The sequence below is a fragment of the Oryzias latipes genome, chromosome 9, assembly GCF_053564925.1.
Source record: "Oryzias latipes strain Hd-rR chromosome 9, Olatipes_Hd-rR_3.1".
Classification (NCBI taxonomy): Eukaryota; Metazoa; Chordata; class Actinopteri; order Beloniformes; family Adrianichthyidae; genus Oryzias; species Oryzias latipes.
This window is the reverse complement of record NC_136245.1, coordinates 7,375,841-7,395,305: the sequence shown is the minus strand read 5'-3', so window position 1 is coordinate 7,395,305 and position 19,465 is coordinate 7,375,841. Positions and strand designations below refer to the sequence as shown.

The following is a 19,465-nucleotide window of genomic DNA, read 5'->3' as shown; positions in this document are numbered from 1 at the left end:
ATTCCCAAGAAATGTATTATTTACATAAACAAACCTCCACCAATACATCAGACACTTCAAATAGTTAAAGAAAAAAAATCTTACCAGACATCTTAAGTTATAAGGTATTTAAATCTAACTTTTTACATTGTATTGACAAATAATTTACCATCATTTTTAAACTATTAGATGTATATGAGCTATTTTCATGGTGCAAACTAGGGCCCAATTGTTGTATTATTTAAATTTCAAACTTCACATCCCAACAGTGTGAGCTACTAAAAAGGGATCATCTTTAATAAATCCAACTTTTATTGGGAGTACTTGAAGGCATCGCAGGGCCCAGTGTCCTCTACTTCCTGTAAGGGAAGCGCAGTCAGCTGTCACAACCTGGGAGGCGAACAGAGGGAACATAGGCGAGCGCGAGCACAAAATAACCGCAAAAATGTCCAGTTTTTACAACAAGTTCAGTGGTTACACGATGACTCAGCTCAACGAAATACTTGAAGACGACGAAAAATTAACGAAAATGGTACAGGAGATGGACGAGGTAAGCAAAGTCACTGGCTATTCCATAGTCAATGTTAGCTAGTTACTCTTTTTTTCTCCTTCCTTCGGTCGCTTTGTTGTTGTTTTCCCCTTATCTTAAGACTTTGCTTTGTTTGTTTCCTTATTTTCAGATTACCTGAAATCCAAGTTAGGTTAAAATCGACGACAAACGAAGAAAACAGAATTAGAGTATTATAATTACGCTAATAATAACAGATACTGGGAGGCATTTGAGCAAGTTTAGCTGAGGATTTTCAGTTTGCTGAGGATCGTTCCTCCTAGACGGCCCTTCAGAATAGAAACTTGTAACTATTTGGCCGTGTGTACGGAAAACCGCACTCTTTCACGGCCACAGAATATTGTCTTGGCTGTTAGCTTAGCTTCAACATCGGCAAACAACTGAATTCCCCAAACATAGACTGGTTACTCCTCCTAGCACAGGTACACAGTGACGTAACAAGACGGAAGGACCCTTTCCCATCATTCATGCTAACTCACACGTTTACATAACTAGACAAATTAAACACACGTTCTTTCTTTGGGGATTAAAAGTGAATATTGAAGTTACTGAATTACCTCGTTAACTGACAAGCCAGCTAGTCTTGAACTCTTTTGAAAAGTTAGCCAAATTGCCCTTGAATACAGGTCGTTTGACTCATTTGATGTTTTTCCTCTGTATAATAAGCAATGATTAGTCACTGAAAAGCCTCAGTCTATTAAAAGGATTGCAAAGGAAAGCTACAGACGAGTTTTTTTTTTTAATATGTAATTTGACTTCACATGTTGCTGCTGCCCATTTCCTTGTCCAGTTTGGTCTTTTGCTGTCATAATGTGCTGCTCCAACAGCCTGAGCTGGTCCCTACAGTTAGTACAGCTTCCCCATCACACGCCTTGTTCTTGTTGCTGCAAAGCCCTTTGGGAAAACTTCACCAATTACTTTCTTCATCAAACAAATTGGTCTTATCTGTTGTCGTGGAGCAGGAACAATGACTGAAGTGGCCACGTTTCAGTTCATTTCTGCAGCAGCAGAGACTTGTTTTCCAAATCACTCAAAATGACTATGTTGTTCACATAGAAACGCCATTGTAAAGTTACTTTATGTGTGAATGTGAGTGACTGGGTTATGCTGGAGCTTGTAAAAGTGAGAAGAACACGGTGCAGGGCTTTTATCTTGTGAGTTTCTTCTGTTTAAGTCCCACACCGGCTGTCTCCATGCTTTCGTATTCCCTCGACCTATTGGTTATGAGAGGAGGAGGGAGGCGTTTAATGCAGTGACTCACTCGCTATCTGCTGTATCATGTTCGTCATAAGATTATAGGAGGGACAAAACAGTCCGTCAGGTATATTGGCCGAAGCCAGTCATGGAATTTTCCAAGTTGCTGACTGGAAACAGTCAATATTGAGATTTATATGAAGAATTGAGTTTACTGCCGCAGCCCACGAAGATCTCGGACAATTGCATATCACTGCTCTGAAATGGTTTCGTTTTGAAAAGCCCCGGACTGCAGCACATTGTTGTTTTGAATAATGCAAATACATACTTGCTAAATCTGTTTACATGCAGTACACCCTGTTTCTTTGTATACTGTCGCTTTTAATGGCTTTTTAAATGTCACTTGTTCTTTGATGAGGACCTGGTAGGGATTAACGCTATGTCTCAGCATCATGACGTTAAAAGGAGAGTATTGCTTTCTATTTTGTGTAACAACTGAGCAATGTTGAGTGTCTCAATTGCTTGTCTCTTGGCCCCTCAAGGGATTCTGGGTAGTGTAGTAATATATGTGATATGACCATATTGGTGAGCCTTTTGATTCAAAAAATACATTATTGCTATTTTTCAGGAATCTGCATATGGATTTCCGGCTTTTATTTGCATGTTTGCCTTCGTCCATATTTGGTAAATAAAACAAGCTTGGTTACTACTGTCTGACATAGCATTTCTTCAAAAGTATGTTGATAACACATGATGACTTCTGATATGAAAACATTTGTCATTTGAGATCAAAAGACAGCATTAAGAACTGTTTCTCTATTCTTGTTGCCATGCTCTCAGCTAAAATCGGATCTGCTGTCAACTGATGTTTTTTCAGCTTCAGAACAGAAGTACCTGCATCCTTTTGGACAGAAAGTGTATGATAGAATGGTTACTGTTCCTCTTGGCTTTGTCACTTTCAATTTCACAGCGTATTCCACAGCTGTGATTGCTCGGTTTCAGAGGCCAGTTGTGTCCTCTCTATATCTATGTTCCGAGGACTGAGCAGTTTCTTCAAGATCTGCCAGAGCGCTTCAAACAGTATTTCCTAACTTTACAGTCAATTGGACTGCAGAGATCTCTGTGAAAAACCAAGAATCAGGATTGACGGGTCAGAAGGTCAGGATTTGGTGATGGAATCGCTCCTACCATTTTGCAGAAATGGTATTTATTTCATTTGCAAAATTACAAAAAGGAAGAGAAAAAAAGGAAATTCAATCTGTATGTGGCCTTTAAGGATATGTTTAGAAACCAAAGATGTATTGAAATGGCAGCTTTGATAAAAGTCAGAAATAATTCCTCCGCCCATCCATTTTCTGGTCCAGCTGAATCACTTGGCTGCTGGAGCCTGTCCCACCTGGCTACGGTTGGGTACACTCTGGACAGGAAAGCCACTCTTGTCTCCTAGTGCTTAATCACATGTTGCCCCTAATTTATGCTCATCTTTGGATTAGCATTCAAACTAAGCCTCTTGTACATTTTTTAAGCTGCGTAAGGTATGAAAAGCTCTTTTTTTTTAAATAAATAAAGTTTGAAATGGGAGACATGTTTGTATTGATTTCTACTGAAAGACTGCACTGTGAATGTGGGATGTGGTGGACTTGGGTTGTCAACATCACCGTAGAATCTTATAGTTAGACAATATATAATGCCTGTCATGTAGAAAGAATGTCTTATTTACAGTTTTTCTCAGTGGCTTTAGTACAATTCTTGGATCAGAATGAAATTCCCAAAATATTTATTTGTTCAACCTTCACATCATGCTGTCACTTCTGCACATCATATAAGCAGTTTCTCACTTCTTTGAACAAGTTGCAATTGCTTTGGTACATCCATGCAAATGATTATGTACAATTATCTGCTCTTTGCTACATTATCAATTGTTTATGTCATGTTGATCAAAATGTATTATATAGTTCACTGTGCAATAGTCTTACTCCTCAAAACACATAGTCATTAGTTCATCGTATAAGTCATAAACTGCAAAATGGTTGACCAAGTTGTCATAATGTGACAAACATATTTCACTGCATTGCAAGAGAGGATATTCGCTGTGATGTGGATGAGAATTTGTGGCCTAACATACAGGAACGACAAGAGGTGTAGGAAGACCACATCAATTCCTACTGCACTGCCTGGACTGTTGTACAGAATGTTGTCCTATCTTTTTCTTCCCTTTGTGTTACTGTTTGCAGTGGGTTTTTTCTATGTTGGTATGACATGGAGTGTCAACAAATTACAATATGAACAATAAAAGTGTAAATGGGAATCTTGTCCAGTCTCTTGCAATCAAACAAAAAAGGTGTAACTTACATTTTACAATAATTGTCATCAAAACTTTAGCCATAGTTTACATCAGAAACTCCCTCTAAAGTACACACTTATATTGACAACATGACTAAATCATTTGACTGTCTTGTTCGTAGACAATGGCACAAGGACTTGACATTCTGATGGCACTGACATGTTCAATGACATAAAGACTTAGTTTTGAGAGATTAACTAAAGATTTTAAAGAAGTTACAGGCTTTTGCAAGAAATCCATCGTCTTTTGCTGTTTGTACAAATTGTTTTGAGAAATGCACACAAGTATTTGCAAACTTCAATTCTGATCTGAGAATTGTACTAAAGCGACTGAAAAAAATGTATTTTGAAGTATAATGGGGCAGTTTTTATGGGGCCTAAAGCAAAACAGAATGTATCTATATTAATGTGGTTTTGTACTGTATACGGCTAGATAATGAATCTACACTGAGTAAAGGAAATGTAGCGAGGAGTTGAGTATAGAAATTAGGGCTGCACGATATCAGGAAAACTCGTGATATTGCGATGACGATATAATTTGCGATACATGAGAAAATAGCAAAACATCCAAAAACCTCATTTCCATTTCACTGCAGCAGTTTATTTAAATAAGAGTCAACATAATTGAAATTATACTCCAAATGACCCTAGTGTAGTACATAGGAGGTGAACATCTAACATGAAAGGATTCCATCTGATTGGTCAAATGCATAAAGGGATTTATTTAATTCAGTAAATACTTCAAGCTGCCATAAGATTGTTTTAGCACATTTAAGGTAACCATTTATTGCAATCTTGCCAACTTTTGCAATATGCATATTGCCCAGCCTGATATTGTGATAAGAATAAATTTGCGATTTATTGTGCAGGCTAATAGAAATGCATCTACAAATCAGTAAAGCTTTCTTTTTATTTGTTATGGTGCCTGGTATGTAGCTTGTTGCATTTTTTTTTTTTTTTTAAGCATTTGTGGTTTTCCCTGAAAAACGCTTAACCTGTATTTCTTGGGATTATTTGAGTATTTATGGAAAGAAGGCAGCAATGAGGTTCATCTTCCATACATATAAGTCTATGCTCCGTCTGTCAGTACAGATGCAGTTAGTGATGATAAACTAAAGTTCTGTTTCTCTAGTGAAACTGTGATCAGAAAGAGAATGGCCTTATTTTGCAGGTGAAGTTCAAATTTCAGTTTTTGTAAAAATGCAATACATTACTTCTTTCTGCTTTTATACAAGTTTTACTGCAAAGCCAGATTTTTCCAAAACAGTTGTGTAAGTTGTACTTGCAATATATTCTCAGCATTCTGCAGACTTGGCCTGGAGTGGGAGATGACTCATTGGATAATAAACAGGACAGTTATTCTTTATTTAGTACCCTTGTACTGTTCACACTGCTGTTCTTCTCACTTTTCCCACATTTCATGTTTGGAAAAATGTCAGTTTAGCATAATGGAGATTTTCATAAAACTGGAACCCCAAGAAAATATGTTCAAAACTGCAAATCTGCAGTTTACTGGGCATAATGTTCTGCAGGGGTCTTGTTTTAGTCTTTATTGCAACATTTTTACAGCAGTAGCGTTTTTTCATTTTAGCGTTTGTCAAACTTTTGTTTGTGAAGACTTCAGAAAGATTTGCACCACCCCCCCAGTTATGTGCAGTAGACAGGTCATGTGAAACTGAGGCTAAATATTGTGAAAACGGTATATATAATATCAATATACTGGGGAAAAGACTCATGGGAAACTACAGCTGTGCTTTTCCTCTGAATTTTTACCGTCTTTAATGCTGCTTCACCCGATGAGGATTGTGTTGTGGCTGACTGACATGGTTTGCTTTCCTTTTTGAAGATGCAGGAGGTCCAGCAGAACAAGGAGAAGACCCTGGTCAACAATCGGACCCTGGCTGAGCAAAATCTAGCTCTGCAGCCCAGCCTGGAACACAAGAAGGAGGACCTGACCAAGCACTACAGGTGTCTGCAGGAGAGATTTGAGTCCTTTCAGCTCCGCAAGTCCACTCTAGGTACAGCAGCACACTGATCACAGGACAAACAGGCAGTTTGATGTCTTTGTTTGAGCAATGCTATGTTTTAATATGGCAGAACATCCACGTCTACTGTTTTCCAGAAACTAAAGAATGATTGTCTTCACCATGGTTTGTGATTATTTAAACACTATATATTTCCTATAAATGTATTTAAAAAATGGGAACTTCATAAAACAGTGTTTCTTTTTCTTTCAGCTTTGATAATTAACAGCTCAAAAGTCTTTATTTCGTTATCTCTGTGAATTTTCTTTTTCTTTACAAACTATGAGTAATTAAAACACTTTTTTTCATATATTAACTCGGAAAGCTTTACTTTTTTGGGATCTCTTTTGCATTTCTTCTACAAACATGCAGTGTGGTATAGAGGTGTTCAGTCTGTGGAATTGCTGTGGTGTTCTGGAAGCCACGTTTGTTCTGAGCGCAGATTTCAGCTGTGCTGTGTTGTTGGTTTTGAAATATTTTGATTTTCTTGATGATCTATGGTTCAGGACAGGTACGTTTGTTGGCCAATCAATCACAGAGATACGATGATCCCTAAATAATTTGATCATACTAAATTCTTTATCTTTTGTTTCTTCCGTCAGACTCTGGAACATAAATTCTGGGGCTTAAATTACCAACATAAAAGCCACTAAGCAGCAGCAGCAGTCGTTTCTGTTTTTTTCCTTTTAAATATGTTATTTTTAGCTTTTATTGCAATTACTTTATTATGTTCTAGTACTTTTTTATGTTCAGTTATAGTCTGGATAATTGTCAAATCTCCCGATTTCCCCATGAATACAGATTGAAAAACGTCTCGATTGTTCATTAAACCTTTTCAGGTGTTTGAAAATATTTGATTAAATGTTATAGTGATCTGAAGAGTGTGACGTCATCCATCTCAAATCATCAAACTTTTTCATAATATTTGATTCCCTATTTTATTACATAATTGGAGGTTTTCTGTAGGTGTAAGGTGAAGTTATTAGTGCAGAAACGATTGAAGACGATCCAAATAAGCTGATGCTTTTATTCTTCTGTGGAAGGTTTCTTGGACGTCTCTTGGATACTTTGTTTGGGAGGTACAGTACAGACCAAAAGTTTGGACACATCTCATTCAAATGAATGGGAAGGTGTGTCCAAACTTTTGGTCTGGACTGTATTTCTAGCATGTTGCTTTGGCAGTAGACCTCAGGAAAGACATTCAATTGCTGGGGGAACTATGTTTCTTGGACGGCTTTTGAGCGCCTCAAGGTTTCCCCGGTTTCTGTGGAGAGGGAGGTCTGGACGTCTTAGTCTGCTGCCCCTTGACCTAGCTCCTTAGAAGCAGTAGAAGATGGATGGATATAAATGTATGAGATCACATAAAAGTATCTATGGTACAAACTAGGGCTGCACGATATGAGGAAAATCCGCGATTTGCAATATCAGTGATCAATATTGCGATGACGAAATAACTTGCGATACATAATCAAAACAACTAAAAACATTTCCATTTCACTGCAACAGTTTAGTTTAAATAAGCGTCAACATAACTTAAATTGCACTCCAAATGACCCTAGTCTACATAAGAGGTGAACATAAAAGGCCCCCATCTGATTGGTCAAATCCATAAAGGCCATTTATTGTGCAGGCCTAGTACAAACATAAACCTGTCCAGATTCACCTGCTTTGTACTATAAAATTTGCTATTTTAATATTCTTTAAAGCATTTCGTTCTAAATTGTTTTCACGTTAGAAGTTAAAGGTTTCAACTCAATAATCTGGAAACATGTAGTTTAAGATGTATTTTTACTGAGTGATTGACGTTTGAAACGAATCATTTGTCAAGACACCAGTCATAAACACCAGAAGATGGAAGGAAGAAGGGATTCTGGCTCTCTCTCTTGATGTCACTCGATGGTACAAAGACCTGTTTAACCAGTTTCAAAAGCTGAATCAGCCTCAGGATCTAGCTTCCTGTGTTTCCGTGTTCTCATCCCATTCACAACAAGAAGAAGGCCGAGTGGCAGTACTTGTGACCTTCTTGCGGCAGAGCTTCACCAACCAAGACACGCCAGCTGCTCTGTATTTTGTTGTGCTCACAGAGGTTTGAGCTTTGCATCTCCTTTATTGGAAGGCAAGAGGACCTTTGCGGGGACAAATGCTGCTTGCTATCTCTATTGCTTATAGTAAAGCTATGGCAAACAACATGAATCAGAATTTAAACACCCTCTTCAAGTTCATCAACTCGGCATGTTTTTGTTTGACGCCAAGCAATGTTTTTCAGGCAATGTAGGTTACCCAGTGTTTCCCTCGCCTGCCCCCCCATTTTTATGTAGTAGCTGTCCTAGTTTTGGATTTGCTGTTGAGCAGCTGGGAGGGACAGTTATGTTCATAGCCAGAGAAAAGTAGCTGTTTGACCTAGATGAAAGCTTTTGTGTACAATATCTAGTTTTGTGGTTAACATGCAGTTGTAGAAATAGCTCATTTAATAAGTGCATGGATCTGCAAAAAAAACTCTTTCTGTCCACAACAATAAAATGACAGTTTCTATCTCTTACATTGTTCCTTTTCTCTTAGGGCACTTAGTCACACTGAACCAGCCTTCTGCCAAACAGGTTGTGTGTAACTATCAGTGTGTGACAGGAGGATGATGAGACTGCTAAACTCTGAATTGTGGGAAAACAGCACTTAATAGTACAGAGTGCACTTGTAAAACTAAAATAGGTGTCTCATAATCTCTAGCAAGGACTGTACTTAGTGTTTTCTTGGCTCACCCAAAGAGCTGCGGCTTTGTGTGGATGGAGGGCCGGAGTTTGCATAGAGGTGAAGAGTAAACTATGAGGCTGAAAGGTTCACATTACACCAGTGTCAGTCAAATGAGTGACAAGGAAATGCTGGACAATTTATACATTTTATTACAAACTCAAGAAAAATGTAAACATTGACAAGTTGGATTAACAAGCTAGTCGTACTGTGCTAGACGGTTTAGCATTTGATTGTTTCTAACATGTAGGTGTGAAGCCATCAGAGTATTATTACATATGCAGAGAAACGCACGCTTTTTGTTACAATCCTTGCAGCTTAGAGCACTGACCCACAACTGTTTAGAACTGATTTACTGTATTTTGTCAGACTAGACGTTGCTCTGGAGGATGTTGAAGCAGCCAACAAATGCGTAATGATGAAGAAAAAGTAACATTTAAGTCACAATGGAGTATAAGTTGCACTTTTGGGACATATTTATTTAAGAAAAATATGGGATAAAGAAAGTACATTTCATCTTGAAAGGCAAATGATAACAGAAGAGATAACAATAATAGACTGAAAATATGCACACTTTACTACAGAAGAAATACTATAAGAAGAAATCTAGGATATCAGTGCAACATATGAGCATATATTAAGATAACAATAGCATAAACAACATGCTAACAAGTCACCAAAGCTCTTTATATCAATTTAAATAACTGAATGTATTGATTTTCTTTTTGTCCAGGATTGTCCCGATCCAATCACGTGATTGGAAATCAGGCCCGATCATGTGGTGGATGAATCGATCGAAATCGAATGTTGTAGCCCGATCAGGGAACGGACATTTAATTTATTCTTATTACGATCAGTGCTTTTAAATTTTAAGCTTATCATTCCAGACAAATACTCTACTAGAAGTTGGCTTTTCATGAACGGCTCACCACATTTTATTGCAGCGGTAGTTTGAGCAGGAGGTGCACCAAAACAGTTCAGTTAAACCAGTGCTTCTCAAACAATGGGGCGCGCCCCGATGCGATGCCAGGGGGGGCACGCAGTAGTAGTGGATTTAGACACAGGCAATACGGCAATTTCCCAGGATGCAAATTTAACGGGGGACGGTGGCGGCTCAGTGCTTGGAAATCAGCGCCACTATTGGTTCATGTGTTATATCACAGTGTTTGGAACAGCCTGAAACTGTGAATTGCAGTCTCTGCAGCTGCACGCTCCTGTCTTTGAGCAGGAAAAGGTAGTGGGCTCAGGCTGCGAGGTGGAACGGCGCACGGAGCACAGCCTCTATTGCGCAACACCAGGATCATCACGTGCTTTTTGATTACGATATTTCAAAAACTCATTATAATATTGTCATTCTTCATTAATGACTATTAATGTCTACTAATGTATAAATGTATTCTTTGTGTCTGCCTGTCGTTTAGTTTGTGTCAGTATTTGACATAAAGACAGCAGGTAATGCAGTAAAACAGCTGCACTTTAAGAGATCATGAATAAACAATCGATCATTTAGAAAAAAAATCATTTTTACTGTCCAACATTTTCTTTCTCCAATGGGGTGCCTTGCAAAAAATAATTGAGAAGCACTGAGTTAAACTTATCTTGTGAGTTTTTCACAGATTTGGACTTCTGTGATCAATAACTCTTTAAAAACGTTTTTTTTTTAAACTTACAGCAAGTGTCTCTATTGGGTTAACACAAGCAGTGACTTACAAAAGCATTTTAACAGAGAAAATAGAGGGTTTTTGTTTCTTTTTAATGAGAATGGCGGGCTCCTGCTACCGACAGACAGAAAGACGACTGAGACGCTGCTGTGGAAGAAGGGATTTAACCCCTTAAGAACTGATCCTTTTTTATTTCTCTTTGACAGGGCCCCAGTTAACTACTGTAGTAATACAACCCAAAATGTGAAGTCTATACATGTAAATGCCAGGCCTTAAGAGGTTAGAAAAAGAACCGGATAGACATGAACATTTTCACACTTTTTTCTCTTGTCCAAACTCTCAAAGTTCAAACCGTCATAGAAAAAGAAGTTCAGTATTAGAATGAAAACGATCTGGTGGCGAGTGAAGATTTCAGATCTCTGAAAAGCTGCACGTGCCGCGTCTCTGTACAGGAGACATGGCACCGAAGAAGTTGATTGACAAGATCAACAGCCAATCAGGACGCAGAACACAGTGTGCTGTTTAGAAAAAAAAAGCATGCAAAGTTGTACTGAAAGAAAATTGCCAAATGGCGACACCACGAACAATGAACCCTAATAAAGCGAGGGAATACTGTAAATCATTGCAACACTGGTAGTTTCAGGGAGGTTTGCTGTTTTTTTTTAAATAGATTTTTTAACATTATTTTGATCTTTTCCTTATTTTAAATTTTGGATTTATAAATTTTTCTTTCATAGATGCACTATTGATCTTTGTTATAAAACATAAAAACGTTTTGATCTCTATGCTTGCTTTGCTTTAAAAATTATTATTTGGAATTTTGTACAGTTTCAAGTTTATTGTGGAATTATTGTGTAATATAATTGGGGGAAAAAATATGCTGACAAAAGAAGCTCAGCGTTGTCCATTATGTGTTAGCATTAAGCTAACAGACTTTGCCTTTCTGTTGTTTTGCATTAGGTCACCTGAAAAGGAAAGGCAGAAAAGATCGACCTCTTTCATGGGTCGATTATTGATTTATAAGCTTAGATTGATTCAGATTGATTGATCAATTTTATCAACCCAGCCCTAGTAAAGAGACTATACCCGTGTCAACACTTGTATACTGTTCACATTTTATTTCTTCCACACAACTCAGAGATGACAGTATCCTGTTGAGGGTTTTTTAAATGCCTATAATTCAGTGATGCCTTTATATGGATCGTTTTTTCAAAATACCAAAGCCGTTTTGCTGAATTGCAATGGCTGCCTTCATAGAGAGGAACCTGTATTCTCCATTATTGTTTTGATGAAAATCCTTAAGTGTTAGTCACATGCACCCGTACGGCTGTTACGGGTTTCCAGCTGTCACTGTTCACAAATATATTGTAAATATAGTTTGAAAGAGCTAAAGATGTTCAAAAGCAAACATGTAAATGTTGAATGGAGAAAAAAAAAGCCCAATACTGGTCTGGACAGTTCTTTTACCTGGTTCAGAAATGAACCTGCCACCCTCTGTGTTCACGTGGTTGGCATGTCAAAAAGCCTAGAATAGCAGATCAGGTTAGACCGGAGTCTCTTCTGTGAAATGGATCTGCTGCACTCTGTTAGGGTTTGGTACACAGTTGGTAAGTTTACAGTGGAGATCATGAAGTTGTGCTGGGTCTTTGGTCTCTGTGTCAGAGTGTCCCTCTGTTTGTGCAGCCCTAATCCCATCGGTGTTGACTTTCAGTCCTTTCTCAGAACGGAAAGCAAACTGCTCCTCCTCAGACGGATCCAGCTGGTTTCAGGTGACTCGGCTGAGCTGTTGCTAGTTCCCACCAGAACAGGCATTATAGCTGTTTGAATAGTTTCAGGAAACAACTGTTAAACTTCTCCTCTTGTTACCAAGAGAAAAAAAAATCAGAGAAATGGGATTTCTGGGAAAGTTGTGGTCAGTTGCAGATTTACACTTGGAATGTTTACCAAAATATCCCCTTGAGTCCTGCATAAAGTGTATTCATTGGGTTCTTTTCGACATGCAAAAGCTCAAAGATTTTGTTAAAATTAATGGCTGTTCTCATTAAAAGTTTCAACTGATTTTTTTTAGAAAGTAAACGGGAAAAGTATGAATAGATTTAGTTTGTATACCGTCTCAGTTACATTTGTTTTTCGTCTTTTCTTGTTCCTTCACAGACCACAAGTCAGGAAACACCTCCCTGGACACTTTGCTGGCTCTGCTGCAGACTGAGGGCGCAAAAATAGAAGAGGAGACAGAAGTGAGTATTTTGTAGCTCCACACAGTTGACCTCACACATGCAGCTGATGAATCATGTATCTGCTGTTCCACTTGTTGGCGTCTGCTTGGGCAAAGGCTGCATTGTTCCAAAGTCAAATATCTGTTGGGCAACACAGTTCTTGACCTGACCTGTTTGTTTCCAGCAGTTATTAAATGTACAGCAGAGTACAGTCAAACTAGGATGTATACTTTTTTTTAATTCGTTTTTGGAAATACAGGTCTGTATTTTACAGCAGAAAAGTGTCTTTCAGTTGTTATTTGTTTCCTTAATTCTGTCAACACCATTTAAATTAGTAATCAGCCACCTGCAGCACGCTGTAAAACATTAGCTAAATATCTTTCTAGTCATGCATAAAGGTTGCTCACACAACAAAGAACAAATCAAGGCCCCCTAGTGGTTAACTGGTGTAATGCCTGGTTAACTATTTCTAAGCTTTTAGAGGATTACTAGTTCTGCTATATTTTGCTTAAGAGAAAAAGGCAGTTGGTGTTCAGATTTTGCATGAGAATTTTTAAAGAAAGTCCATTTATCTTTTTCTTTTATGTATAGTAGACGTCATTATAGACATCAATGAACACAGCTTTCTTTGTCACTTTTTTGAGTGGGAGGAATTCATTCTCAAAAATGGGAGCTTTGACATTTTGCTCTTTTTATCCATAGTTCACACGACTGGTTTTGATGACTTTTTTTTTTTTAACTGTACAGTTTAACAAGATTTAAATGCTGCTTAAAAGAAGAATGCAAACTTCTAGCTGAAGATCTGCTCCAAGCGCTGAATGTAAAATCATGTCAGATAGCCAGCACCTGCGATTGCAAACATGACGTTAATTTAAAAAAGTGTAAAGACCCACTTTGATACCATTGTGTTTTGGTTATTTTTTTCAACATGTTCTTGTGACATTCTTTTCATGATGGAGGACATCTATAAAGAAAGCGTAAAAATTGCATTCTGATTATTATGTTATTTGTATACAGTAGCTGTGAACCAGGAGCAGGTGAAAAAAATGCTATTTGAAAAAGATTGTAGTTGTGACGTAGAAAATATGCTGGGCGGGTGTGAAGGGCTGTAAGCTAGCAGGAGAGCGTGTAAATGGCTCTCAGTTATACGTGACATTTGGGGGGTGGGGTTGCTCCACGTCAACAGATCTGTCCACAACTCAAAGGTGAATTTCTAGTGAACTACTGCCGATCTGCAGAAACTATGTCCTAGAAAATGACCGTTTTTATTTTATTTTGGGTAAAAAAGACATAATCATATTTACAAGACCACTGAGAAGGCTTTGAAAACAGCTCAAAAGAGGATTGGAGTCGTACTCTAAAGACAGATGATGAGAGATTGACCAACCTACTAAAGACAGCTATGGGTTATCATCAAATGCAACAAGTACTCATCCAAATATTACAAATATTCATATCTATGTCTGCGTCAAAAGAATTTACTGTTGAAATTTAAAAACTGCCAGCACTAGGAGGCTGAATGAGAAATAGATCTAGCAGAATTAGCTGTAATTTTAGCTACAATTTGTGTTATGTGTAGCTACAATAAATGTAATTCCAAAAAAACAACAATTAAATATTGTACTTTTTAAAATTTGGTAAATGTATCAATAAATTAAAAAGAGTGTCATCATGATTTCTGTTTGCGTTATTTAAAAAAGGGACGGAAATTGCAAAATTGGTGTGTAAAACAGTAAATGAGTAAAATAAAGAAAAATAAACGACAACAAATATATTCAAAACCACTCAGTTTAAACGTGTGGGAAACATTTAGAAGCAATTAGCAATATTTTGCAGAAGAACAGAAACTTTAACGTTTGTTTTTGTTTTTAAGCATTTGGACGGTAAATATGTATGCTCATGTGTATTCGTCCCAAAAGGAACATTATGTGGATGTTGTTGTACATGAAGTGTTGATATGATTTAACACAGTCTTTGATTTTATTCAAACTGTAACAAAGATGCATTATCATAATATTAATCTATAAAATAAAATGCAACTGGGGGGGGGGGCTCTGTTGAAGAAGAAAATAATCCCAAACCAACCAAGAACAGAAAACCTGTCATTATTTCTGTCCAGTTCTTTGCAGCTGCTGTTTAGAAGTTTAAAATTGGAACTTAAACAAGCTTTTTTGTCTCAAAGATTTTACCTCCATGTTGTTTTACCCTTTTTGTGCCAAGATATGTGTTCCCTGTCTCTGGCATCGTTGATTTGTTTCGCAGTACTCAGATCTTGCCTAAAAGAAGCATAAAAAGAAGGTGGATGTTTACTTGTTAACTTGGGAGTTTATTTTCTTATTTGCATTGTTCTCCACATATTTTTGTAAAATTACAGCTTTTTGTGAAAGAAAGAAAGAAAGAAAGAAAGAAAGAAAGAAAGAAAAACAACGACTTTTGTTTGACTAATTTAGAATAAGAAACATGATTTCTGAAACTGACTTTATCCTCATGTTGTTGCTTTTACTGCAAATTATTGGGAGGTACAGATTCTGGCTGCCTGGATCAGCGTCATGACAGCATCCGTCCCCCTTGTTATTGGTTTTGACGTAAATGATGTGGGAAAAAATTCCAAATTTGACAGTAAACTCCCACAAGCCCCAGACTAAAGTACGTCACAAACGTCCACCTTCTTCTTCCGCTTTTTGGGGCAAACTATAAGTGCTACGAAACAAAGCAACGATGCCAGAAGTCCTGCTGTTACATGGGGAAACAAATTCTGGCAGGGGAAACGTACCTGGGACAACACCCTCATTTATAAATGTTTCAGTCAGGACTGACCTTGTTTTTAATGTCTGGGTTCCACATTAACATGGCTGCTTATCATTAGCAGCAGCTGAAGGCTGCTCTCTCATTGATTACTTTACTGCCCACTATTGCAGCTGTCGGCTCACAGATAAAAATTCAACTGTTGACATTCATTTGTGCAGTCGGCATTTAATTTGTGATTAACAAAATGTTTAAGTACCTCAGTGTTGTTGAATTGGTAGTTGTTTATTACCGACCTCCAGGTTTTCCTCTCTGACATCTGAGTTTTAAGTGTTCTAACTCAACAAAAGATTTGAAAACACTACTTGCAAATACTCACTGACACCTTCACTTTTATTAGTAGCCCTGCATCTGTAATGCGTCACTTAAACACTTCCTGTAGAAACTTGCTCTAAGGATCCTTCAAAAGTGTATTTTTCTGACACCTGAGTGTTGTGACCAGTGATGCACAACTTAAACTCTTTGAAAAGTTCAACTGTTTGTCTGCAAGTTAATACCCAATGAAACATACTTATTAACTTATTCATTCTTGTTCCCACTTCTGTTCATAATTTGGTATCTGTAAATAGTGACTCTAAATTTTAAATGATCTCAATAATACATGGCTTGTAAGTGCATCACAAAATTATATTTTTATGGTTTTTGCTTACAAATATATGAATCATTTGTAATATAAATGTAGTGTTTTGAGGAGAAATGAATAAAATAATCTTTAACATTTAATAAGTAACCAGCTTAGTTTGTTTTTGTGTTCTGCTTTTTTCCTGTTTTCATTGCTGATCTGCCTGAAAGAACCAGTCGTGTTAAAACGGTCCCATATCTTTCTGTCTCTTTCAACAGAACATGGCCGACTCCTTCATGGATGGCGAGATCACCCTGGATTCTTTCATTGATTCCTACCAGAGCAAGAGGAAGCTGGCCCACTTAAGACGCGTGAAGATTGAGAAGCTGCAGGAGATGGTGGAGAAGGGCCATGGGCTCCCTCAGATGTCCATCTCGTCCTCCCGATCTCAGGATGTGTCCCAGGAGCCCGCCCTCCTCACCGAAAACGACAGCAGCACTCCTTCTCCCGTGGCCCAGCCACGGAGGAAACCACCGCCTCCACCCTCCCTGCCAGCCCCTATATTAAGCCCAGCTCCATCTGTTGCCCCTCAGTCTCCTGCCTTCTATTCACCGTACCCACCAATCCCTCCCCGGACCGGCCAGCCTTTCCCCAACATCCCCACCGGATACCCCAACCACTACGTCTCTCAATACCCCCCTGCTCTGCCACAGAGGTCCGCACCAGGCATGGCGCCGCAACCTGGCTTCATTATGCAGTAAAGAAAACAAATTAGCCATTTGGAGGACAGTTTTTTTTCAGAGACTTTTCACAACTGCAACTGCTCTGAGAGCAGTTTTTCCTAATTTATCTGTTTTCTTGTTTTACGACCAATCACAACACAAGAAAGCAGGCCTCCACCAGCTGGTCGGGCCACACTCGGCTGAAGCAGATCTATAGTAATCTCCATGGAGTCGTTGCTCAGTTCTGTCTTAGGTCAACGCTCCCGTCAAAGAGAAATCGAGAGCATAAGGGCCTCGTCTTTCTCCAATTGCTGTCAGTCATAACGTGGGTCATTTAACAGCTAGAGAGTCAGACCCTCAAATCTATTCTTTCAGCTTTTAAAAGTAAAAGTCTCAAAGAAAAGGATTTAAAATAGTATTCTGCAGCACACCAATCTACAGATGAAATATATATGCAAGCAAGGTAAGACCCTTCTTACTGTGCAGTTTAGTCAAAAACATCTTTTCCCAGAATATTTTCAGGGAAAACTGCATTGACGCTTTGACTCTATAGATTTTTCCCCTTTTTTTTAAAAAAAAAATCAAAATTCACAAGGTACATATAGATATTTGAATTTCATCATCATCATCATATTCATCTATTGGGCAGTACTAGCAGCGTGTTTATTATAGCCAGGATAGAATGATTAGCATGATTAGCAAGGAGAAGGGCTTTGGTTGGTGTCCCTTGTTCCTTGTGTGGATGTGTTTATAGACTTAAGTTGGGGACTGGTCCATCTCAGGGCACATGAGCTGAGAGGATCAACAGCTGAACCGCTGCAACAAAGAGCAGGCCTGTAAAGCCTTACCTGATATGAAGGATTCATGTATAGCCATACAACCCACTCCAGATGTGTGATGTCCTCCGTGTGATGCAGCACTCCTGTGTATGATGTCCAGCACCATCCTTTGGAAGTTCTAGGAAAATGATGCCAACAAAGTTTCGGATGTCACTCATTTTGTATAGTTTTGTTCAGTTTTGTCGCACTGAACACCAAAGACTTCCCACATCTGTTTGCGTTTTAGGTCTTTCGTGTAAATATGAGGTTTAGTAAGATTATTGTCTAACCCTGCATATCTGTTTGTGATGTCAGAACACTCCTCTGTAAATCGTAAGCCAGAAGTCTTCAAGTCTGCTGTTTGGCTTTGGAAGGGAACATTTTCCGGTAACTTTTTTTTTGTTTTGTTTTTTTGTAGAACTCCTTCATTCGTTTTCCTTTCCATTTTTCTCTCTCTTGACTGCTGTTGCTGTGCACTATTGAAGAGCCACGAGTGCCTACACTTGAAGTGACATTGATCACAGTTTGCTGATGACTCCATATTTCTCTGTTGATCAGCTGTAGATGAGACCCAACTGTATCAACTCCTGGAAATCTGTCTTTTTAATTTACTTGCGTGCTACTAATTTTAGGTTCAGCTCATGGATTAAAAAAAAAAAATAATTCTGTCAGGGTTTGGGCCTGACATCCTCTCAATAGTGGTAGAACAAAGATTTGAGAACTCCTCTGGCTACATACCTGATGATTACACATTTCTCGTCTTAAGAGGATCTATTGAAAAGTAATTAAATATGTATTTTATTTTTTATTTTATTGTAAAGAATAACAGGGCTCTAGAAATAAAGGTGGACATATATTTGATATTTTACCTGAAGGAACGGCAAAGACTCAAATCAGTCAAAACTACAAGACAAACAAACTGAAGCATTTCTGTGAACCAACGTTTCTAACAGCGAAGTGAAAAATCTCCTCTCTGCATGGCCTTTATACGTTGTTCAAATTCAAGAATCCTTTTAAATCCGTCTTATTTTAGCAAATGAGCTGCTTTTTGTTTGAGCTCTTCCTCTGCATCCATGGTTTTATATGTGGTTGGTGATAATATCATTGTAAAGTTGTAGGTATTTACTTATGATGAATGTTTAAGTGGAATTTCATGCTATTTTCGAGTTCAATAAATCTAATTTTTTGTATGATTTTTCATCAGAGTACATTATTTAAGCGCACCTTTTCACTTTATGGCTTCCAGTGGAATTTAAAAAGATGACTTTAAAGGAACCGTCTGGCCTAGACTACAACATACCAGGTTGTTTTTCATGGATCACTGGACAAGTATAAATCCTCTGTACTTTAATTAGGGGTGTAACAAATCATTTTAACGATTTGCGGTGTCATAATTTGTGGTTTTTGATACGATTTTGGTTCCAATTCAACCAGAGTGACTCAGATTAATACCTGGTACCAAACAGTGCAGGTGAAGTTTTCCACATTCCTTGTATTTCTTGCAAGATAATCAAGTGTAAATTAAATGTGTACAAACAATTAAACAAGGATTGATGGGAAATCCATTCACATTTTAGCTTCATAAAATTGTTGTCCGCTGGGATGGCATGTGGTCGCTTTTACATTTTAGTAAAATAAACCTACCATGTCTCAATGCAAATGGTACTTGCCAGTATTATTTTAAACGATTTATTTCATTTTGAGAGGATTTTATAATGGTACAGGACGATTTGATTAACAACTTGCTACTTCAATCTGGTTGGATCGTAGGAATATAAATTGATTAAGTCGATTAATCACGCCTGTAGTTTTTAACATTTTTTTACTA

The 19,465-nt window shown here is 37.9% G+C and overlaps 1 protein-coding gene across 1 annotated transcript; it reads left to right on the top strand.

Moving 5' to 3' along the window:
* Positions 1-311: 311 nt before the first annotated feature.
* vps37ba (VPS37B subunit of ESCRT-I a) lies at positions 312-18,827 on the top strand. Its single transcript, XM_004072776.5, has 4 exons — positions 312-529; positions 5,931-6,102; positions 12,669-12,751; positions 16,376-18,827. The coding sequence occupies exons 1-4, from the start codon at positions 425-427 to the stop codon at positions 16,856-16,858; spliced, it is 843 nt and encodes a 280-aa protein (XP_004072824.1). The 5' UTR covers positions 312-424; the 3' UTR covers positions 16,859-18,827.
* Positions 18,828-19,465: the final 638 nt, after the last annotated feature.